This window comes from Eublepharis macularius, chromosome 5, assembly GCF_028583425.1.
Source record: "Eublepharis macularius isolate TG4126 chromosome 5, MPM_Emac_v1.0, whole genome shotgun sequence".
NCBI lineage: Eukaryota > Metazoa > Chordata > Lepidosauria > Squamata > Eublepharidae > Eublepharis > Eublepharis macularius.
Window position 1 is genome coordinate 96887623 of NC_072794.1, and position 23958 is coordinate 96911580.

The 23958-nt window shown below is 41.5% G+C and overlaps 1 protein-coding gene across 3 annotated transcripts; it reads left to right on the forward strand.

The window, feature by feature from the left end:
- Positions 1 to 1409: 1409 nt before the first annotated feature.
- On the forward strand, positions 1410 to 22791 carry IPP (intracisternal A particle-promoted polypeptide). 3 transcript variants are annotated; one of them, XM_054980774.1, is made up of 9 exons: positions 1410 to 1935; positions 3841 to 4186; positions 4617 to 5048; positions 6356 to 6511; positions 9473 to 9640; positions 11441 to 11578; positions 12158 to 12280; positions 14788 to 15008; positions 15844 to 20430. In XM_054980774.1, exons 2-9 carry the CDS (start codon positions 3895 to 3897, stop codon positions 16066 to 16068), a joined length of 1755 nt encoding a protein of 584 aa, XP_054836749.1. In that variant the 5' UTR covers positions 1410 to 1935; positions 3841 to 3894; the 3' UTR covers positions 16069 to 20430. The 3 variants fall into 3 exon arrangements, with proteins under 3 accessions (XP_054836749.1, XP_054836748.1, XP_054836750.1); XM_054980773.1 differs by lacking the exon at positions 1410 to 1935 and adding an exon at positions 2550 to 3733; XM_054980775.1 differs by lacking the exons at positions 1410 to 1935; positions 14788 to 15008 and adding an exon at positions 2550 to 3733 and having other exon boundaries at positions 20341 to 22791.
- The last annotated feature ends 1167 nt before the right edge of the window (positions 22792 to 23958 follow it).

Consider the following 23958-nt stretch of genomic DNA (forward strand, 5'->3'; position numbering starts at 1 on the left):
TAATGGAGCAGAAATCTACTGCATGTATCAACATAGTGACACCACAGAAGATACAGTTGAGACCCCAGCTACGAGAGCGCCTCATAATCCATCAAGGCTTCTAAGAGCTGACAGTGTTCTGAGAGTGCCATCTTCTGGATAAGTTACATTATAGGAGCATTTCTCATTAAAAATGAATATTTATAACTCATGTTACCAAAATGCCTAGGGGAAAACGTGCCTTTAATAGAGGATTAATAGGGCATTATTTATCAGGTGATAAATAACCTCAGTTTCATGAAAAGTCTCCCTCACCCATTGCAGCTCAATTAAAGGAACAAGACATTTTCCTCCAGGTCTACTGGCTATCCTGTCCATAACTTAGCATTTCTTATATTTAGCAAAACCATGAACAGACTTCTTCAGTAGGTGGAGTGGCAATATTTCCAAGCTGAGTTAGACCTCTTCCACACACCCTGCATCATTATCTTTATTGTTGTTAACATTATTTATAGTCCATCATTCAAGGAGGATTATGCCTTATCAAATATGATCAACAGGATGGGACAGGTTTTGGATTGCACAAATCTGAAAACAAGCAGAAATCTGAAACAACAAATCAGAAACAAAGCATATGCATTTAAACATTACACATTAAATGATACAGAAATTACATAATAGAAGCATACTTACAGCAATAAACAATACCTATTATACACACACAGTCCCTATCCCTTTACCAAAGCATCCTTGGAACCCTTTCATTACAGCACAGCCCTATTACCTGTGTAAAAAAGCCCGCCTGAATACTTCCGTTTTGCCTCTCTTGCAGAAAACCAAGAGAGTGAAACTGAAGGAGAAAAATCAGGGATAATACTCTCTAGGCTAAAGAAGTTAAGCCATTCCTCTTCTAAGTGACCCCTTATTCCTTTTACTCCAGAGCCAAACATTTTATTAAAAGGGATATTTTTTTAAAAATGTTCTTATTCTAAAAACAAACGCTTATTGCTTAAATGAAAACACCATGTCATAAATTTAATAATTTATTAAATTTATTAAAAATCTGTTTTAAACGTCTTAGCGGAGCGAAACTGCTACAACTCTGATTTTTAGCACCATTTTTTTAACAAATCGGATGACTCGGAGAAAAGTCTGGTTTACCATTACTTGTTGAACATATCTACTATAGAGAGATTCTCTCCACATGTCTAAAAACACGGGGGCGATGATTCTGTGAAGGAGCTCCCAGGCGTTTCTTTTTTCCTTGTTAAAAAGCAGGAAGACAGGACCCAGGATCGGGACCGGGGGAAGGAGTTAAAAGACAGGAAAATAGCAACGACAAGCAGTTTCAGCGTTATGCTTCCTCTCCACCACCGCTGCGCAAGCGCAGACCGGGGTCCGGACATGCGCGCTGAAGCCTGCACAGAGCAACGACAGAAGGATGCGTCCTAGCGTTGGGGGAGGGGGGAATGGAGAAGTCCGGGTGCCGAGGGGTAATGTTGCCGCCGCCGCCGCCCCTCTCTCTCGTTGAGGAGGCCGCGATGTTCTGTGCTGAAGATCTTCAGCCGCGAATCTTCTGTGAGGGGAGGGGCTGTGAGGAGCCGCTACGCCAGCCTTTTTTTCGCCAGAGAGGAGCCCCACAGCGCTCCAACTTGCCTTGCTAACTCTGGGTTGAGGAATTCCTGGAGATGTGTGGGTGGGAACTCAGTAGGGTGTAATGCCATACAGTCCATTCTCCAAAGCAGCCATTTTCCCCGCGGGAACTGATCTTTGTCATCTGAAGATCAGTTGTAATTCCGGGAGCTCTCCAGGCCCCACCTAGAGGGTGGTAACTCTTGCTCCATCTGAGCGCCGGTTGTGAGGCGCAGGACCAAGGGCGGCGCTCCGGCCGCGAACCCAACGGACGTCAGGTTTTTGAGCGTTTGCGTGACCACGGCGAACTCTCACCTGGACCTGGTGGGTTTTCAAAGCGGAAGGGGGTAGGTGGGCTATGGAGCAACGTTAAGCTCCGCCTGCGGCCTCCCTTGTCCGAGAAAAGCTCTTCAAAGAATGGCGGGAGACTACCTCGTGGCGTCCCCGTGCCTGCTCTTTCAAGCGGCTGTTCTCGTTTGGGGCTGACATTTCGCGTCGGTGGCCAGAGCATACTTGTAATAACCCCTTTCCCCACTTTAGGCCATATCACAATTACATGAGTTAGGAAATCGAGAATTCGCTTATTTGGTGACGTCAAAGATCGCATAACATAGTAATGGGTTTGCGGCTTGGTCTGGGTTCTGGGGTCCTAGTAAAATGCACTGATGTCTTCCTGTTTCCATAGGTTGGATTTGAGGGAATCAGTTTCCTATGTATTGCATGTACAGTTTGTGCCTGACATGTCTTGTGCTGAGATTAGGGTCTGATCCCTAAACCTAGTTTCAGGTGGGAAGCTGCCTTGAGTCTGCAGTAGAATAGCAAGAATCAAGTCCAGTAGCACCTTAAAGGTCAACAAGATTTTCAGGGTGTAAGCTTTGACTCTCAAAAGCTTATATCCTGAAAAACTTGTTGGTCTTTAAGGTGATACTGGACTTGAATGTTGGTATCCCTCAACCTAATTTGCTTGAAAATCAATCTTTGAAATAAGTGAGATTGAAATCTGAAAAACAGACATTTGTGGAACTAGTAAGTATGAAAAAGGAGCAATTGTCTTTATCATGTGATATAAGCTGTTTAAAAGACATCAGGTAACACATCTGTGAATATAATTGCTTCTGCTTTTCTTCTGAGGAGAAGTTAGCTGCATTGACAACACGCCTACTGCTACAGAACGTTTTTTGTCTCTGCTACATTAATCAACTTTCCTAATTTGGGAGATTTCTTATGCCAGAAAAATAAAATTGTTAAGAAAAGCATGTTTACTCTTTAGAACATAGTTTCTCGAATGTGGCTATAGTGGGCCTCTTTGTGTACCCATCAAGGCATAAAGACTTGAACAAATGGGAAGGAAATGTGATGGCAGTTTGAAGAAAGTGGGGAAAACCTGAAGCAAATGTACCAGCCACCTCATCTTCTCTATAGTTTTATTTGTTTAGCTTTTTATTATTTTTATTTATTTATAACACTTATATATTGCCTGTTCAGGGACGTGCTTGAGGTAACTCAGGAAATACAAACAATAAAATCATAAAAATCAGTAATAAGCCATGGAAACAAAAACAGCATAAAACAACATCCAGCTAAGACAATATCCCTGAAACAGTCCTCAAGCTAGAAAAGGAACATAAAAACAGCTTTAAAAGATAGAACCCGTCAGTTAAAAGTTTGGGTAAAAAGGTGCTTGGTGCCTAAGGCTGCAATCTTACAAATGTTTACCTGTATGTAAACTCTATGGTCTAAAATGGGAGTACTTCTGAGTAGATGTACTTAGGATAGGTTCTATAACATTCAATAATATAATAACATTTGATTTATATATTGCCCTTCAGGACAACTTAATGCCCACTCACAGCAGTTTACAAAGTATGTTGTTATTATCCCCACAACAAAACACCCTGTGAGGTGGGTGGGGCTGAGAGAGCTCCAGAGAGCTGTGACAAGCCCAAGGTCACCCAGCTGGCTTCAAGTGGAGAAGTGGGGAATCAAACCCTGCTCTCCAGAGTCCCACACTCTTAACCACTACACCAAACTGGCTCTGGACAAGCTTCAAGGGGGAGAGCATTCTAAAGGCTTATGAAATCATATTGCTGCCACTGTTTCTGGAATCTCTGTTGATTTCATGGTATGTGAAAGGGTTCCTTCCTTGAATTAGTATTTTTTCCTTTTAAATTAATGTTCAATCTCGATAACTAGAGCTTTCATTTTGGATTTGTTCCTTGATCTTCTCAGGTTGCTGATGGATAAAGATGGGCATTGGTCAGTTGCATTCGCTGTGACCGCATCATGGCTTGCGTGGCGTATCCCAGCACAAGAGAGTTCCCCTTTCTGGCAGACAGACATGCTCGCCTTATACTGGCCCAGATCAGTAAGATGAGATATGGACAGCACTTCTGTGATGTGCAGCTCCAGATTGGTGATGAAGAATTTAAGGTCCATCGACTTGTTCTCGCTGCAAGCAGCCCTTACTTTGCTGCTCTGTTTGCCGGAGGGATGAAAGAGTCTTCAAAGGATGTTGTGCGGATCCTGGGCGTGGATGCTGGCATCTTTCAAATTCTCTTGGATTTTATTTACACAGGTAGACTAATTTCTAAAACATTCTATCTTGTTATGCTTTGTGGTAATGCCAGTGTAGTCCCAAGAGTCCATCTGTCCAGATGTTTTAATTCACTTAATACTTGCTGGTATTCAGTAGTATACAAATTTGTTATCCATCTCTACAGCAATTATAGGCCAATTGGCTTCTCTTTGCATGCCATTTTTCTATTGGCCAGAGAGTTTTCTATGTGTAAGAGAGAGGAACAGGAGAAGGGAAAATGTGAACATGTTTGCCTTACCATGCCTAATCAGTTCATTCTTTTAATTGCTGCTGATTCCTCTTTAAGATATTAGTAATGTAACAGTCATACTACAAGAGACAGTTACAGTTTTTGTGGAAGAGCCATAAGGTAAAGAGTTAACAGGATTTTATATCATCTGAAAAATGGTCTCCCTCGTTGTGTGTATAGGCATAATCAGCATTGGCGAGAGTAATGTCCAGGAGCTGACTGTGGCTGCAGACATGTTCCAGCTTACTGAAGTGGTGGACCTTTGCTGCGAATTTCTAAAGGGACAGGTGGACCCCACAAATTGCATTGGACTCTTCCAATTCTCCGAGCAAATTGTCTGTCATGACCTGATGGAGTTCACAGAGAATTACATCCATGCCCACTTCCTGGACATTCAGAATGGAGAGGAATTCCTTGCATTGACAAAAGACCAGCTTGTTAAAATCTTAAGAAGTGAGGAGCTGAGCATAGAAGATGAATACCAGGTTTTCATAGCAGCAATGCAGTGGATCCTGAAGGATCTGGGGAGAAGAAAGAAACATGTGGTAGAAGTGCTGGATACGATTAGATTTCCTTTGCTACCTCCACAAAGACTCTCGAAGTACATAGAAGGTAATCGAGAGTAAGGGGTATATGAATTTGAACACTTGTATACTTTCACACAATTTCTATGGGCTGGAGTAACTCTACATAGAATTGTAATGTCACTAGCCTAGCTTTGAGGCCCTGGGGACTGAGTTCTGTGAAGTGTAGCTGCCGCAATAATGGGTGCATTGTCAGAGTTGTAGTGGTGTGCCTTAGCTCTTAGGGTGCCAAATACAAATCCCGATAATGTTGCCCCTTACTGGGAGGTTTCCAGCTCTGAGGAGTGCTGGGATCTATTAAAAGTAGCCTGTAGCATTGTGTAGAACATGGTGGCATTTTGTTTCTCACAGGCAAGCCATGTAGAAGAAAACAATGTTCCAGCAGCCTGGTCAAGAATTGGGATTTAGCAAGATGCAATATGCATGATTAAGTGTGTAACTTGGTATGTGAATGTTGGTAGATGACAAACATGGCTTATGCATTGAGGGGGTCAATCTCTGGTTCAGCATAAATTCTTCGTATTATTTAATCTACCTCTGCTTGGTCATGAGACCAAAACTGGCACTCGGTTTCTCAAGACATGTGTCTGACCTTTCCATCATTGTCTTCCACTAGCGGGTGAAGATTTTTTTGTTCCATTTGGCATTCCCTTAATGATCTCTCTTCCTTGTCCTATGTTTGAAATCACTGTTTTTATACATGTTTATTTGTAGTTTTATTATGGGTTTTGTAATGTAACGCTTTTAATGATTAGCTATATTGGTGGCTCTGTTTGGGCCAAAAGGCGGGATATAATTTTATACATATTTATTTATTTATTATCACATAGGTAATCAATGACATATCCAGATATAAAGGTGAACCTGTGAGTCTGTCTAGGAAACTCCCTCCCTCCCTCCCTCTGCAGATTCACAAAAATCTGAGTGTGATTTTTTTTGAAGAATTGTAAGACATTTTAATTTGACTCTGTGTAGTGGTTTGAGTGTTGAACTAGGAGGTCCAGGTTCAGACTCCCATTTTATCATGGAGGCTTGCTGGGTGACCTTGGGCCAGTCACACACACTCACTTTAGCCTAGCTCACAGGGTTGTTATGAGAAGAACAGTGTTACCCATAGGAAAGAAAGATGGGGGTATAAATCAAGTGAATAACAGTTAGGGTTCAGCAAGTGTGTAGGCGGGGGGGGGGAGTGTGAATGGATTGACTTTTTTATATTATTGTTGTTACCTATTTTGAATTTGTAGGGAAGTTTAATTATCCAACCATGCACACATGCATGGTTTTCTTTTAGAGTGACTGGCACTGATAGTTCAATTCTTCTGCATGCCCCCCTAGGTATTCCTGATTTCAGTCTTCGAGTGGCTCTTCAAACTCTGTTAAAAGAATACTGTGAAGTGTCAAAATCTCTCAAAGAGAGCAAGGTGAGCAGTTTCCTGCAGCCATCCAAGGCACGTCCCCGGAGGAAAGCCAGGAAGTATCTTTATGCTGTAGGTGAGGATACAGTCCCCTTGTTTAGCATTTTTGATTTTTTTCAAAACCCGAACAACTGTATTTATTTATTTATTTGGTTATTTCATTTATAGCTTGACTTTCTCTCTGAAAAACAAAGCAGTTCAAAATATAAAAAATAAAACAAGACCTCCAACAAGCAAGGCAATAGGATTACAAAATTAGAAGACAATGCACACATACACACACCCAAGACCAGTCTCAAGACTTGACATTCCATAAACAATGGAGAAAATGGATTACAAAAGTAGAAGAAAGGTAGAAAGCAAGAAGAAGAAAAGTAGAAAGCAAGATAATACCTACAGTAAACCATATACCTTATAAAAGCTCCTTCCTGAACCATTCCATTATGCTACAGCCCTGTTTCCCTTATAAAAATGCCCTCCTGAATATTTCTGTAGTGTTTTACACAATTTATGGAATGCCAGAAGTGTGGAAACCTTCCAGGCCTCAAGCAGGAACCACAACAGAGAAAGCTTGGGTATAGGCGCTATCGTTCTTACCCATTTGCAAGAAGGCATCTTCAGGAAGCATGGCTTAGATGAGCAAAATTGTCATGACTGTGTAATCTACCTGTAGTCTCAGTGAGAAAGACGAACTGTAAATAATGTAAATAAATATATTGATGGAGGATAGCAGAAGTGATCCTGCAGATAAGTATGACTGAGACCATGATTTTTTTGTAGGTGATAACCAGTACTTGAGTTGAACCTAGTAACTGATAAATAACCAATGGAGTGACTGGAGAATAATTATAATAAGCATACTCCACCAAGCTCCCTATAATAACTAAGCTGTTGCATTTTGTTCCAGCTGGAGCTTCCAAGTTGAGTTTAAGTGCAGACTCATGTAAACTGTGTTACAGTAGTTTAGATTCAAGTTAATGTGGAACAGATCCACTTAACCAGATTGGCTGAATCAAAGTAAGATGCCACCTTCTGGGGTAAACGAAGATAGAGGAAAGCAATTTTTGGAGCTGCATTAACTTGCTTCTTCAGCAATAACTGTGTCCAGTATATCCTCAGACTCTTAACTGAATCAGCCAGGGTCAGCTGAACCCCATCCTATGTGGGGAGCACAGTGGCTGAGATCTCAGCCTTCTCAACCAACATCACCTCTGCCATTTAACAGCAGCAGTCAAGCAATGGCTCAGGATCTCTATAACATTGCTACATAATTTGGTTAAAGAAATAAAGAGCTGGGTGTTGCCCATCTCTCTCTCACTCTCTCTCTCTCACTCTGCTGGTTTGAATCCCACTACAGCCATGAGCTCAGTAGGTGGCTTTGGGTAAGCCACTCCTCTCAGCCCCAGCTCCCCAGCTGTATTGTGGGGATAATAATAACACTAACTTGTTCACCGCTCTGGGTGAGAGCCAGTTTGGTGTAGTGGTTAAGAGCACGGGACTCTAATCTGGAGAATTGGGTTTGATTCCTCACTCCTCCCCTTGAAGCCAGCTGGGTGACCTTGGGTCAGCCACAGCTTCTAGTTCTCTCAGCCCCACCCACCTCACAGGGTGTTTTGTTGTGGGGATAATAACAACATACTTTGTAAACCACTCTGAGTGGGTGTTAAGTCATCCTGAAGGGCGGTATATAAATCGAATGTTGCTGTTATTAGTCTGTATAGAAGAACAGTATATAAGTGGTGTTGTTGTTTATTAAAGTCTGATCAGTTACTCTCCAGTTTTGCTTTAGAAATGCAAATGGTCTCTCTGGGTGGAGACAATGAAATGATCAGCTCACATCTCCAGCTAGAAGCTGACACCCAGCAGGGAAAAGAGATTTTGGAGCTGAAGATGCTAGAAGTTTTCTTCCTGGAGGTTTCAGGAAAGGCTTCTTTGACCCATGGGGTGGGAGTAGGCAAAGAGAGATAATAAAAACCCTTGGCATGGAGGATAAGAGCTCTTTGGTTGATTCCAGCTAGGATTTAGGAGCTTATACCTGAGCTCATTAACATCTTAACTTAAACAGCCTGTCTTAGAAAAAGGGCTGCTAGGGCATGTACAGGAGTGAGGGAAAGAGGAATTGCATGTTTACACTTTTCTTTTGGGATCCCTTTCTCAATTAGTAGCTATGCTGTGAGTATGCATGTGGATATTTTTTAAATAAATATGTTATAATTTTTAACGCTTGTAGTCATTCTTTGTACCACACAGACCTCCGCCATTCGAGCACACTATTTAAAACAGCACCAGGAAAAAAGAGATTGTCTATTGGCAAATAACTAATCCACCAGTTGCGCACAAGTGCAGCAAGCCAGTGGCACAGGAGTGCAGCATACAGTGAGTGGTGGGAGACAGGCAGAAGGCAGGGCCTTAGAACAGCAGGGAAGGGAAGCTGGGAGCCCTGGTCCTCTCAATAAGTAATTCCTACAAAGGCCAGGTGATGACAGAGGTGTACCAAAAGAGGAAGAGAGAATCCCTCCAAGGGTTGGGGAAGTTGGGAGAGTGGCACAGGGCCAAGTGGAGATCCAGAGAGCTGCTGGTGTCTAGACACCTTGGAGGGTGAGACGGAGCAGTGCCCATGGGTCAGTGGGGCTGTTCTGCCACACATCTTGCTTCACAGCCATGACAGATTACTCCTGAGGGCTTTACATAGAGATTAAGTAGCATGGGGGATAAGACAGAGCTTTTCAAACCCTACAGGACAAATTTCATGCTGATGACAATTGCTCTCCAACAACAACTCTTCAAGACCTATCCATAAGGAACAGTTTAAGGCCAATTTCAATCACATGCCTCTGATACCTACTTCTTCCTTCAAATGCCTTGATAAGATGGCCTGGTCCACAATATCAAAGGCTGCCAACAAATCCAGTAAGCAGCAGAGAGGAGCATTGCACATGTCCGTTCAAATGAAGATCATCAAGCAAAGCCAAAAGAAATGCAGAAGAGAACTCTGAAGGGCTACTTAGCATTTATACTGTCTCTTCTTCCAAAACAGGTGGATATACTCGTCTGCAGGGAGGCCGTTGGAGTGACAGCAGAGCTCTTAGTTGTGTGGAGCGTTTTGACACTTTCAGCCAGTACTGGACTACTGTGTCTTCCTTACACCAAGCTCGCAACGGGCTGGGAGTTGTGGTGGTGGGAGGAATGGTCTACGCTATTGGAGGTAAGAGCGAAAAATCCCTGGGGAGGACAATATATTGTTATTATTTAAGATGTGTTTATCAGCCTTTTGAATATAGGAACTCGGCCACAGAGTGATATGCAGCATTATGTCTAAAAGTAGAGTATATCAAAGACGCAGTGAAGGCAGATGGCATCTTTGAGCATTTGGGGCTGGAAGGGTGAGGGGATTCTGAGGCAAAAGCCCATTACCTTACAGAGAGATGTGTGTGTGTGCTTGCAGACATTCACAGACAAACACAGTCCAGCATTTCCCAACTAGATATCTGGTTATCCAGAATTTTTTAAAAAAGGATAGTGCCTTCTCAGCCTTTCTCAGTGTCCTGTTCCTCATTATCCTTGGAAGATCTCAATTTCTGGAGGAGGGCTGTGAAATGTTCCTTTCATAGTGGTGGTAACAAGAGGAGGAAGAAACTTCCATCATACGTTTTCACCCTCCTGAAGCCTAAATATCATCATGTCTGTCTATCTCATGCACATGTGTGTTTGTACGGACATATACATAACTATGAAACATGCAGACACTTTGTGTTTGAGCAGACAGATGTTGGTGTTTCAAATGATTTTCTTGTTCTCCAGTGATGTTAGTGCTAAAAATATGATAGTTAACATTCAGTAATAATTTTCAGCAGGTTTTGTGTGATTTCCTTTCCTTTTTTAATCATGTGGTACATCAGAACTCCTCAAAAGTCTTTCTTTCATAAGTTGCAGCCAGAAATGGAGCTGGGCTTAATCTCAGCTGTCCCTAACTAAGGATGAGGTAACATTTCTGCCAGCAGCAAAAACTACATTTTGTATGTAGTGAAAAAACCCACAAAAAAGTTTAAAGGGGTTTATTTGAAATGTGTTTTAGGGGGCTTCTGAAGTTTACTGATGTAGAAAAGTTTTGTGATGCATTCTTTACAAAATGTATCCACCTCCAGTAAGCTCCTCTTCAGCCATCACTTACTGGATTGTAAAATTTACAAAACAAAAAAACTACTGTAAAAATTTCATTTATAAATCAGACGATTACTGGGTTTGAGTTGTTGAAAGAGTCCCAATGTTTATATTTTCTGCTTGCAGAGTTTGCATTATTTAGGAAATTGAGAAATGCTGGACATGCATTTCTTGTTATGTCCATATTCTGAATATTGTTTGATGTTTGTGCATCACTGGAGTACTGGGAAGAAACCAGTTGTTTTTTATTTCTTATGTTCATGCTTTGGCCACTTTTATTGCAGGGCTCTCTGAATTCCATGCACCACAAATGCACAGAATTCAGTGGCTGGTCCATGTGATCATAGTGATGGAAAGTATCAAAGGTAATCTAGTCTAGCTCCCTAGAGGAAAGCCTGCTTTGTCCACTCAGCAGACCTGGCCCAGGTAACATCAGACCACTGTGTGCCATAAGCAGAGCTGGTAGGTGTTACAGGACAGTTGTTGGAGCATAAAAAGTACAGACACTGGATTCTCAGATTTCTTGTTTTTAAAAATATTAAAGCTAGTCTCCATCCCTTGTCATTGCAGAAATGAGTTGACCAGGAGGCTGTGGGCTTCCTGTCCTTCCCATGACCCCCAGTACCATCATCTTGCTGTGACCGTATCTTCCACATACTTTCCTTTTTTCATTTTGTTGCTTAGCCCTTCAGTACTTTCTGATGCTCTGAATTCTGCACAAATGCGACTGTTGCATATATGCATACAATGGCATGATGTGCATAATTTATATTTATTGGAGAATTTGCATTGCATTGTTTACATCACATGTTTAACTCCTTTTTGTTTTTGCCTCTCTCCTAAGGTGAAAAAGATTCCATGATTTTTGATTGTACTGAATGCTATGATCCGATTACTAAGCAGTGGGCAGCTGTAGCTTCCATGAACCATCCTCGCTGTGGATTAGGAGTGTGTGCCTGTTATGGAGCCATTTATGCTTTTGGCAAGTCCATTCATTGATCAGCAGATTCTTAAAATCGGAGCAGTATTTCATTAGCATAGTGTACCAGCATGTATCAGTGGTAACTAACAAGAAGCATCTCTAGCAAAATATCCTTTATAGCAAAGGTCAAATAAAGAAGTGTGTATAGTAAAACCTTGGATAGTTGGCCAGGAATACACACTGATGTGTTAGTTGAAAGCAAAGTGCTTCCTAACCTCCAGCTTGCCAACTCACTACATGATCATATAGTACACCCAGGGGATTTTGAAATGACATTGCTCAGTCCATGAAACTAGATCTTGTGGGGACCTGCTTGATCTATAAAGCTGATGGTTGGGTTAATTGAATATTGTGGAAGAGCTTTGAGAATTTGTGAGCACCTCCTACTGCTAATGAACTTTGAATTTTGAGATGAACAGTGCCTGCAGATAACAAAGGAATTTCCTGGAATATAACCTTGTAGGCAGGGCTCTGTAACTTTAACTGTTGTTGCCTACTAGATTTGAGTGCTTTAAAAAACTGTGCCATGTTAAATGTTCATGTTGTATTCCTTGTCTGTTTGGTTCCTTTGGTTTGCAGGAGGTTGGATTGGAGCAGAGATTGGTACTTCAATTGAACGTTTTGATCCTGATGAGAATAACTGGGAAGTGGTGGGTCACATGGCAGTGCCTCGTTACAATTTTGGGTGCTGTGAAATACAAGGTGAGTAGGCTTGAACTTGAGCAATTGTCCTAGTGTTAGCATATGTGTAAAGTTCAATTTTTATTTATTTGTGTGAACAAAATGCTTGGAATGTTGTGTTTTCTACTGCTTCCTACATTTCTTGCCTGTTTGGCTGTTGTGATGTAAGATTGGTTTTGAATATAATTGAATGTGCTCTCTGTTTCATTTTTTTTGTTGAAATGTTTGACAAAAATGTAATAGAGAGCAGGTGTTACAAACTAATGATTCAGTTGCTTCTTAAAGGAACCCTTCCTACAAGTGTGGTTAGGCGATCCTAGCAAGTGCTTGCCAAGATCTTAGTATGTCACCAGTAAGTTGTATAGTGCATGTGACAGAAACTCTACATTCAGTATGACTCAAGAGTGTCTGGAATCTTGGACCCCTGGGGTTTATCTGGCCAGACTTAAGCTCTTTGGACAAAGGACCAACTGGGTTGGGTCATAGCCACACTTTGTCATGGAAGTTCAGAGCCATTATGTAGGACGATCATTTGGGAAATTCTGATTGGTAACATCTCTATAAGAGATGGAGTTTTACTTGGGATTGGTTGAATCTGCTAATCAGTCTCACAACAGAGACTGGCTTAGGTCAGAGCCCATTGCTAATAAATATCTAGGCACTCTGGACCTTTTGTTTGTTTCCTCTATGTGATAGCATGACATCTGGAGATCCCAAGATCAGTGGGCAGGGGCTAGACTCCTCCACTATCTTGGTACGAACAAGGAACTCTGTGCATGCTCTGAGGAACCTGTTGGTAAAGTATATTTAGCTGAGTTAGACCAACTTTATTGCTTTTATTTTAGAAAATGTGTGTTATGTGATATTGTGCTCTTCCGTTTTGTTTTTTATCCTTTTTCCTACTCGCTTTTTAATCTGACCACCATCTCCTCCTCCCCCTTTTCTGTAATAATACTTCTTTTTATAAAGACATTCTCTGTTCCTTTGGCTTCCTTTAGTATAATATATTTCTCCAAATCTCTTTCCTATGTGCCAGATTGCACGGATGCTACATAGTTGCTGTAAAGTATTGCCCAAGTTTCTAGGAACTATTCTAGTCCTGTGCTGAGCATCGTCTCAGCTGGGCAGTCTAGGTGCTTTCAGGAGATTACTGAGTAGTGGCAACTGCTTCAGGGTACTTTCCTGGGAATCCTTGGTCTAAGAAAGTTTCCCAGTCAGGAAAGCCACCCTTCCTTCCATACCAGCATATATTAGTTTTTAAAAGTTATACACCTTTTATATCCTGATATAGAGATTCCTTCTGTGTTCTGTGTTGAAGGCAGTAGAAAAAGAGGAAGAGTTAATGTAAGAGGATGGGTTGACGCAATAAAAGAAAACATGGCCTTCAGTTTTCAAGACTTGAGCGAGTCCGTTAATAATAGGACATTCTGGATGTCACTAATTCATAGGTGACATCCAGAAGTGACTTGACAGCACATAACGCACACACTGTGTTCTGTATCACTGAATTATACCCATGGCAGAGAAATGCTAAAATCTGTGTATGAAGGCAGTGATTAGGCTATCCTGAGAACTGAGAAACTGTGTCTCCAGCTAGTAGTGTGATGGGATGATAAGAATTAAGCTGATGTTACTTCTTGGTGGGTGCTAAAAAGTGGGTCAAGTTACTGTTATGCAAGATTTGCACGGCAGTCAAAATGGAAGGAGAATACAAAGAATTAAAAAGATAATTAAAGCTTACTTAAGCTAACCTTTTAAAAAACCCCAAACAACAAATTCTCAATATAGTGGAGAGGTAGAAGGAGGGAGTTGCTCATTGCTATTTAATGGTTTATCTTATTTTTAGCCTGCCTCTCTCGCTGAGACTCAAGGCGGATTACAGAGTGAAGAAAGGTGGGGGGGGGGGGAAGCAATCATGCAACATAAGCCACCCTTCCTTCCATACCAGTGTGTATTAGTTTTCTTCTAATCATATACCTTTCCAAACTATACCTTTTATATCCTGATATAGAGATTCCTACTGTGTTCTGTGTTGAAGGCAGTAGAAAAAGAGGAAGAGTTAATGTAAAAGGATGGGTTGACTCAATAAAAGAAAACATGGCCTTCAGTCTAATGAATAATACTCTAGGACTAGGAATACACAATTCAGACAATGTGAGCAACAGTGGCCACAAACAGTATCCAGCAGAAGCTCAGAATGCTTACAGAACCATATTCCATGCATCAGTTGCAATAGCATTGAATGCATTACCAGGGACAAGTATTTTTCCGGGTTAAAATATTGTCTTGATATCCTTCTAGGGCACTGTCTTGAAAAACAATATGCAGATAGAAAATACATCCTAATGTATTGGAACTGGAATTCCCTTCAGCTGTAATTCAGAAGCAGCCCCGTTAATGAAGGCCATTGAAATTCTATGGAGTAACTGGGCTGTGGACCACATCCTTAACATGGCATGTTTCCTTTAAGTTCCTTTTGTAGCCAATGTTCAAGTGGCATGGATTTAATAGAAACTCTGTGTTTACAGGTTTAATTTATGTTGTTGGAGGCATTGGCAATGAAGGAATAGAACTGTGTTCTGTGGAAGTCTATGATCCAATATCTAAGCGCTGGTCTGCACTCCCTGCAATGGGTACCAGAAGGGCATATTTGGGTGTGGCTGCTCTGAATGACTGTATTTATGCCATTGGAGGATGTAATGAGGCGCAAGATGCACTTGCAACTGTTGAGAAATACTCCTTTGATGAGGTAGTATTGAATTTCCACTAATCGGATTACAACCTATTCATTTGTATAGTTTCCAGCTCAAGTCGAGCATGTTTATAAACCTACCACCTTCCCAATCCAATTCATGCATCTCATGCTATAAAAAAATAGTAGTTGCTAACAGTGGCCATAGTCCCTTTTTCTCTTTCCAGTGCCTAACAGGAGAAGGGTTTATATAAGGGTTTATACACTTGGTCATGTCTAGGCCTCTCCAGTGGAATGTGTTTTATTAGAGGGTTGACTTGAGCATTCTTGTGGCTGAAGACTGCACCCCCCCCCCCCCCGTTTTTATTAGTCCAGTGGCTTTTGTTAGAACAATTATAAACTATGTGTGAGCTTGCTGCTAGAACAGAGAAAGGCAGATTATGGCCCGTGGAAGCTTTTCCTCTAGCTCTCAGATGCCAAGACCATTGGCCTGCCAACTGCAGCATTGACTGGTAACCAATTCTCCCCCCCCCCCACCCCCCAGAGTGGTTCAACAGTTCAATGGCTGAGGGCTGTTCGGAGCAGCAGAGTGGTGGAAAGGTCTCTGCTTGGTATTGATGTTTAGAAACTTTTTTATTTAAATGTCTTTTAATATACAAACATGACTTTGCACTCAATCTTTTATTCTGGAAAAATGGAATCATTGGTCACAAATGTTGATTAGATTCCCCACCTCCACCCCCATTTCACATAATGGCCAATTTGGCACAGCCCTTTTTATGGAGCATCTTTTATGAACTAATTTCATATTAAGGAGTATTATACTGCTTTTCTGAGTGTAGTTCATTATGTAGATAAGGATTTTTAAAAAGTTTGTCTTTTAAATCATCAGGAGAAATGGGTGGAAGTTGCTTCAATGAAGACTCCAAGAGCTGGAGTGTGCGTCGTAGCTGTAAGTGGCCTCCTGTATGCGATAGGAGGCCGGACTGCTAGCTATGATTCGGCTGCCCCGGTAACTTCAGACTCTGTTGAGGTTTATAATCCACATATGGATACTTGGACTGAAATTGCTAACATGATCACCAGCCGCTGTGAGGGAGGTGTGGCAGTGCTTTGAAGAAGATAATTCTTGTAAAAAATCAGCAGGTTTGGAGAGTGAACATTAAGTGTTCTGTGATGAGGATTTGGGCACTAAGAAAAGAAAGAGGTATCTGCCTGGAGTCACAGGAGGAAGAGACTTCCATCATGCTACTCCAGTAACTACAACCCCTAGTGGAGACATAAGGTTTCTCTTTGGAGCACAAGATAGTTCCTGGATCATTCTAAAGCCATTGAAATGTTTGATGATAATTGCATTTGACACGTTAAATAACCTCCAGGTTTTCCGAGACTAGGGCCCAGTTGGTATGACTGGGGTTATACAAATGTGAAAAGTGCAGCCATTATGTCACTCTTTAATGGGAGATCCTAAGTAATAGGATTTTATCCTCTTTGTGAAAATGTTAGATTATTCTTTTGTGGCCAGGCTTCTGCCTCCTCGTATCCTTGGAGAAGATGGACATGACAATGATGATGTAGCTGCTTGTGTGAAAGTCATTTTGGGGAAATTTTAGTTTTAAAATTTGAGCTTGCTTCCAGCAGAGCCAAGGGTACAGGTACTTTAGTTATCACATCACTTATTATTTACTCATCAGGATTCAGCATGATCCTCTCTAAAGCTTTTAACATTGAAATACTGTAACTTGCTTCCCTGTGGGAAAGAACAACTTAGGGCCATCCATTGTGATCCTATTATGCACATTTAAAGAACTATTGTAAAGAATTCTTTGGAGGGTTTACATTGATTGCTATAAAATAATTCTGCCTTCTTTCCTTACTGATTGTGTCCACTTGAACTTTCAAAGGATCCATCTACCCCACATACATACTGAAACTGAAGGATCATCTTGAAAGAAGAATTGGATGCATCCAAGATGTTAAATAATAGCATTAATTTGTTTGTGTACTGAACATTAGAAGTAAGTTGAACAGGAGAGAGAAGTGGCAGTATAAAGAGTGATGCCTTCTCTTAACAGAGGGTGGACTATGTTTATATACATCGTAAGCAAAAGGCCTTTTCCTCTCTACATGCTGGATCATGTAACAGTTGGGTGAATCTGAGAGCCAGTTTGGTGTAGTGGTTAAGAGCGCGGGATTCTAATCTGGAGAAACAGATTTAATTCTCACTTCTCCATTTGAAGCCAGCTGGGTGACCTTGGGTCAGTCACAGCTCCTAGCTTTCTCAGCCCCACCCACCTCACAGGGTGTTTTGTTGTGGGGATGATAATAACATACTTTGTAAACCACTCTGAGTGGGTGTTAAGTCATCCTGAAGGGTGGTATATAAATCAAATGTTGTTGTTGTACAACTTAGGATAGGAGGTCTCCAGGACAGCCATTAGCAATGGCACTGAAACCAATGGAATTAATCCTGCAGAACTCAAGTAGAGGGCAGGCTTTGGCGAGTCCTTCAGTGATTTCATGTCATATCGCAACAAGTCCAGCTCTCATGGTGCAGGTTCTGGAGGTTTTTTTTTCTTCCAGTTGCAGCAGGAGGAATGAGCCAGCCTTGGTTAAGCCAGCAGATGAATGCCTGAACAGCTGTGATTTTGGCAGGCCAGTAAGAATGCACTGTAAAGGGACAAAATAGCAGGCAGGCCTACTCCTGGGTTGCAGTAATCTTTGAAGATATGCCATCTGCAGTGAAAATTGCAAAAATTCTTTAGTAGTTGATATTAGTCAAAGTTGATTTAAAGGACCCATTACTTTACATAGTCTTGGATGTAATCACTTTGATCTAGATAGTCTAGGATAGGGACAAGCACCCTTTTATAGTAAGAGCCAAACTAGAGAATTAAAAATTCAAAGTAAGATCAAGAAAGAGCCAGTATAAGAAACTCCATTTCATAATAATCTATACACTTTTACTGATAAACATGTTCATTAATAATACACAAAGGTTTTTGCAGCTCAAACATAGATGGTTGAGAGTTCTTTATTGGACAGTAGCACAAACAAGCAATAACCATAGAGGCACATGATTTGGCTCTAGCCATAGGTTGTAGACCACTGGTCTAGGAGGCTGATTTGAGCATCTGCAATGGTGGCTTAATGCCTGGGCATTCTTTACATTGTAAAACAGTGATGCTGGGACACACAATCCTGCACTAATTCTTTGGATTAATAGCTTCAATTTGCTCATAAATGCCCCTTTCAGTTCCAGTGACATAGCTTATGGCTGCAATTCTTGCAGTATCTGGTAATCAGTACAATCCTATCTCAAGAGTCAAGTTTCTGTAGCATAGTGGTAAAATTGCTGGGCTGCAAATCAGTACTCTGTTCGTTTGAATCCCACTACTGCCGTGAGCTCAGCAGGTGGCCTTGGATAAGCCACTCCTCTCAGCCCCAGCTGGGATAATAATAACACTGATTTTGTTGGCTGCTCTGAGTGGGGCACTAATCTGTCTAGAAGAGTAGTATATAAGTGAAGTTATTATTATAACTTCCACTGTTACACGTTCAGTGAACCCCAGAATAGTTCTAAGAAATCAAGCCCGTATCCTATGTTTGGATAAGAATTTTTCAAAAGCAATACATATATCCTGCTCTTTCTTTTGGCCCTTAGTGGTCTCCCATCAATGGATTGGATCAGGTACACACCTGCATTACCTATAGTAGCAGGTGCTCCCAGGCCATCCATTAGGGCCTAGAAGAGCTACATTTGGTTCTATAACAGTCATTCTTAAAAGGAAAATAAAGTGTTTTTCAGAGCAAACTGATGATGAGTGGCAAATGTAACTTTTGTCTGCTATAATGCAGTTGTGGGAGGAAGTGAAAGTGTTTCCAAGCAGTGGGCATGGGTTACTTCATTTTCATATAATCTATGATATTAAGACATTTGTTGATGGATTTATCAGAGGCATGGGAATGCCATGTGACACTAGTGATCTTCAGGGGGAGTAGCTCTCACGTGGCAGCAAGCATGTAAAACAACTTCAACAAGAAAGCCTTCCTTGCAGTGGATGCAATGAAAGAATTGGCTAGGGTTACCAGTCCCCCTTGTAGAGGGGTATCTCCTGCTCCCACCCTCCGCCACCACTCACCTGGCATGGGGGTGGGGGAGAAGGTACAGGAATGGGCCTCCCAGGCACGCTCCCGGGATGGCACAACATCACTTCCTGGGATCTTGTTCACTCCCTGGGAATGATGCCATCATGCTGCCCCAAGAATGCTCCTGTGCTTCACACCGGGCTGATTTGGGCCCCAAACAGACCAGGGCCCATTTGAGGACTGAAGTGGCTCACTGTGAAGCACATACAAGCCTGCACAATTTTGTCGACTGTAAGTGACATCATCCTGCAGGCACAAGGGACACAGAAAAGGTGAGTACTGGGTACCCCCGCCATCCTGTTGGGAGGGTAAGGGGACCTGGCAACCCTAGAATCAGCCCTGAACAGAAGTGTTTTTACTGGCAAAGATCTCAGATATGGTAATCAAGTAAATACCTAGCAAGGGTGTTAGAATCAGTGAGACAAATCCTTTAAATGGGCATCTTGTTTGCTGGAATCTTTCCATAAGGAAGTTTAAGTCACACTTTAGATGTCCTTATTGTCTGGCTCCATTCTCAAATGTGCTGCAAATCAGTTACATTCTCCTTCCAGTTTTAACTCATTGTGACTTGGGAACTTCAATATAATGAACATTTGTGTTCTGAAGCATCCAGTAGGTTCTAATGTGGCCTAACAATACAGCCCCTCTAACATACAGCAACAAAACCTGGTCTGAAGGGGAAGGGGGAGCATTACATTCAGCTAAAAGTTGGTGGGATTGCAACTTGTACTGTAGACCTGCTTGTCTTAAAAACCTTTTCTTTGATTATGGGTTTCCTGAGCAATATAATGGCCCAGCCTGTCCTACAGAGGTCCCCATACAAGTTGTGTCAAATGCTGTGCGGTGGGAACTTAACGCAATGGTGAAGACAAAGTCTACCAACCATTTTCCATCATTTGTATAGCAATAAAGAGGGAAGAAAACTGGTTAAAGCAATACTGGATTTTGTTGTGCTTGTCCTACAGAGGTCCCCATACAAGTTGTGTCAAATGCTGCGGGGTAGGGAACTTGAGGCAGTGGTGAAGAATTCCATTCATCACTCTTTACATTTTCCACCCAATGGAGTTTTGCCAGATTGACAAACAGTCTACCAACCATTGATATTTCAATTTTCCATCATTTGTGTAGCAATAAAGAGGGAAGAAAACTGGTCTAAGCAATACTGGATTTTGTTGTGCTTCACTGTGGGAATAAAGAAATTGTGTGTGCAATTTAAATTCCAGTCTTCTTGTTTTGGCAGAAGGAAGAATGATGTGCACCATCCTCAGCTCAGGTTTTTGGAAGAAGCGTGGGATAAATAAATATGTATATATTAATATTTTCGCACTTGGTAAGCACCGTAAAACGAAACATAGAAACCAAAAATATTCCTCAAAGTCAACATTTAGAAGAAGTTTACCTTGGAAGGAACTTGGAAATAACATTGTTGGAGAAGGTGAACCATTTTCAGAGACACTGAAAGGTGGAGGGGAAAGTTCAATTAATATGCACTTATGGATTATATCTCCTAAAATAACAATTATAGAGTAAAATCTACTATGCTGCTGAGTTATGCAGCTATAACCTTTTTCCAGTTGCAGCTCAATGGCGGGGGGGGTCCCAATTATTCCAGCCTTGGCAGCTCAGCTCCTACATAACCTGTCAGGTGAGATCTGGGCATTTGGCTGCTTGTGCTGGGGAAGGATAATGTCAGGGTAGAGGGGAAGCTTTAGATCTATTTTGGCCACATTCCTTTAAAACAAGTTTTAAACAGGCACAACTTTTCCCCCAAGTAAGTGTTCAAAACAAAATGTTTCAAAACAAAGATGCTGCTTGAACAAAATAAAGTGAACGGAGCCAAGAGGAAAGCTCAGATTTTAATGTTTAAATAATGCCAAATTTATATTCCTCAAAACTACTGTGTTTTAGATTATTTAATACATAAATCTGGTTATCTTAAAAACCTTGACAAATATTTGTTCAAGCCTTCAGATTGCATATCTTTGCTGTGAGGATTGCTTCTGTTGTAGTGCATTTGGTGGTGATGGAGGTCATAGCTGACTTAAGGCATTTCTTGGGATGTTCAAGGCAAGGGATTAACAGGCTGTTTGTCATTGCCTGCCTCTGCAGCGCTAGTCTTCACTAGAGGTCTCCCAATTACTAACCAGGGTTGGCTCTGCTTGGCTTCTGAGATGTGAAGAGACCAGGCTTGCCAGGCTATCCACTCAGGATATTTTAAATCCATGCATTTAGTAGGCACTGTTAGGATTATCATCTAACTGCTGTTTCAGGTCTTCTAAAACGTTCACAGTACAAATGCATCACAGTACAAATGATTTGCACTTGCAAACAATTGCCTACGTTTAGGTAATCTGGACACATCTATTCTTAGCGGGTCTTCAATTGATACAGAGAAAGTTTGTTCTTTCAGATTTTAAAGGTAGGCAACTACTGTTAACCCCGTATTGCCTTTGTAACACTATCGGTACCCCTCCCCCATCTCGCTAACACACTGCATGTTTATGTATATACTCACTCTTTAGTTAATAGGAGGACTAAGGAATTACAAAAGGAGCACATAATCAGTGGCGGGTTCCCAGTGGCCAGCTGGAGCAAGCCTATCAATCTTTACATTTCCGGTTCTAAAAAGCAAGGGAGGAACCACGAGGCGATGGCTCTGCAAATACCCGCAGAAAGTTTCTTCACAAGCCAAAAAAGATAACCGACAAATACGCCCGTCTAAGACTATGCAGGCGGTACCCTGAGTCCTCGCTTTGCAGGCTATTAAATGACACTGCAGCTCAGAGCAGAACCACAAGTGACAAAAGGCACAGATTGGACACTTGTCAGCTTCCCTCAAGTTTTGATGGGAAATGTAGGCAGATTGGCGGAATGTTGGACAAGTGACAGTTGAAAAGTCCATTGGACAGCAGTCAGAGAGCGAAGCTGTGAGACCAGGATGCCTACATTTCCCATCAAAACTTGAGGGAAGCAGACAAGTGTCCAATCTGTGCCTTTTGTCACTTGTGGTTCTGCTCTCAGTCCTCTAAACAAGCGATTCCATCAGCTGTCCAAGCGCAGCCCCTACTTCGTAGAGGGGAGCACTCAATTTCCTGTCCTCTGGTGCAGCTCAAGCGAGTGTGTGTGTTCTGTATTTACGTTCTCGGCTTGCATAAGAGAGATCCCAATCTAGTTTCCGCTTGTTAGTACGCGCGCCTCTCCCTTTCCTTTCTTCATTCATTGCTGCTTGCTCGTGTGGTGGAAATCGGGGGGGGGGGGAGTTCTGGACAATTGCGACGTTTTGGGGCAGGATTTTGCGAACATTTTGGAAATATAAGCTGTCCGAGTTTATGCAAAGTAATATATTCCTAAACTAATGGCTTTCCACACCTCTTCTAGGATCAGGCAGTAAGTAATTTGAAGTTGTAGAATTTAATCAGGACAGAATTTAAGGACACAAATGAAGGCTAGGTATTAAAATATTGTCCTATCAAAGTCAACTGGAATCCTTTGTCCAATTAGTAGCAATTGCACCAAGTCAGTGTGCTGTTATAGCTCAAAGAAATGAGAAACTCTGCCTGTTTCTAGAATATAAATAATACTGAATTGATTTACTGGTTGGTGTGTTTACAAACAGGTTACAATGTTGCCATTCAGGCTGTGTGTGCATATATTGTAAATTATTAATCATAAACCAGGTGGAATATGAATAATGCTGTATAAATACTAATAATTAAAACACAATTTTAAAACTCTAGGTTCTATTTCAAAAGTATTTTTGTCATATTTCATTTTTTAATTGTCCTAACAGCTGCCTGACGTTTTGTGATCTGTCATGGCTATTGTATTTTACCTTGAAGGATGATGATGATGATGATGATGATGGCAATGATGAATTTAGGCAAAAAGTATGCGCTACCGTCCGTGAAATACTGGTGGGAACATAAGCACAAAAAATTGTTGAAAGTTAAGATTTTGTCAGATTTCAAAATCCAAACAGATAAGACATTAGAACATAATACTCTGGATATCACTGTGGTTTAAAGTAAGAAGGCCAAGCTGATTGTGGAAATCCCAGGTGACAGCTGAATTGAGGAAAAAGAGATTGAAAAGATAACAAAATATCAGGATCTAAGATTTGAAGTTCAGCATATCTGGGAGAAACGACAGTTATTCCAGTAGGGACAGGAGCACTAACAAGATATTTAGGCGATATCAGCAGAAACAGGGTAACAATTGGAGAGCTGTAAAAAGCCACACTACTTGGAATATGCCACACGCTAAGGCAATACCTCATTGACTCCTAGATTCTTGGATGAAATCCAGTCAGTGAAGGACCAAAAATTCTAGCCCCAATATCTGGTCAACTATAAAAAAATGAATAATAATAATTAATTTGGATGATGATGAAGAGTGGAAGCCATTGCATTTGAAGGGAATATTTATAATATGCAGCTATTTTTGCTCAGGAGATATCAATACTTTGTTTATGATAGCTGCTAAATTTCTTTCCCCTTTAGTTCCTGTTGCCCTGTTTTAATTCTATTATGCTATTATGGAAGATGCACTGATACTCAGCAGTGATACTTAGTAGCTGAGGAGTCATATGTCCCTCTGTAACATGCATGCTACCTGTGGCTTTTACATTCCCTAGTGTGACACCCACTTCTGGGTGTCACACTAGGGAATATGGGCATGGCTTTTGAGTGGCAGGTGGTTCTTACCTTGAAACAACTACTGCTAGAAGGACTGGAGGATGAGTAAACTGCAAGCCTCTCTGAGGTGTAGGCCTCTTTCCAGAGATGGAAGGGCCTATCCTCCCCAACAACTCTCACCATTCTCTGCAGCCTCTGCCCTCTAATCCCGGCACTTAAGCAGC

Bases quoted from the DNA above. Each gene is read 5' to 3' on its own strand.
- IPP (XM_054980774.1), top strand. From the start codon at position 3,895: ATGGCTTGCGTGGCGTATCCCAGCACAAGAGAGTTCCCCTTTCTGGCA. The intron at 11,579-12,157 runs GCAAGTCCATTC...TTTGGTTTGCAG, and splicing joins TGGAGCCATTTATGCTTTTG to GAGGTTGGATTGGAGCAGAG. The intron at 12,281-14,787 runs GTGAGTAGGCTT...CTGTGTTTACAG, and splicing joins TGGGTGCTGTGAAATACAAG to GTTTAATTTATGTTGTTGGA.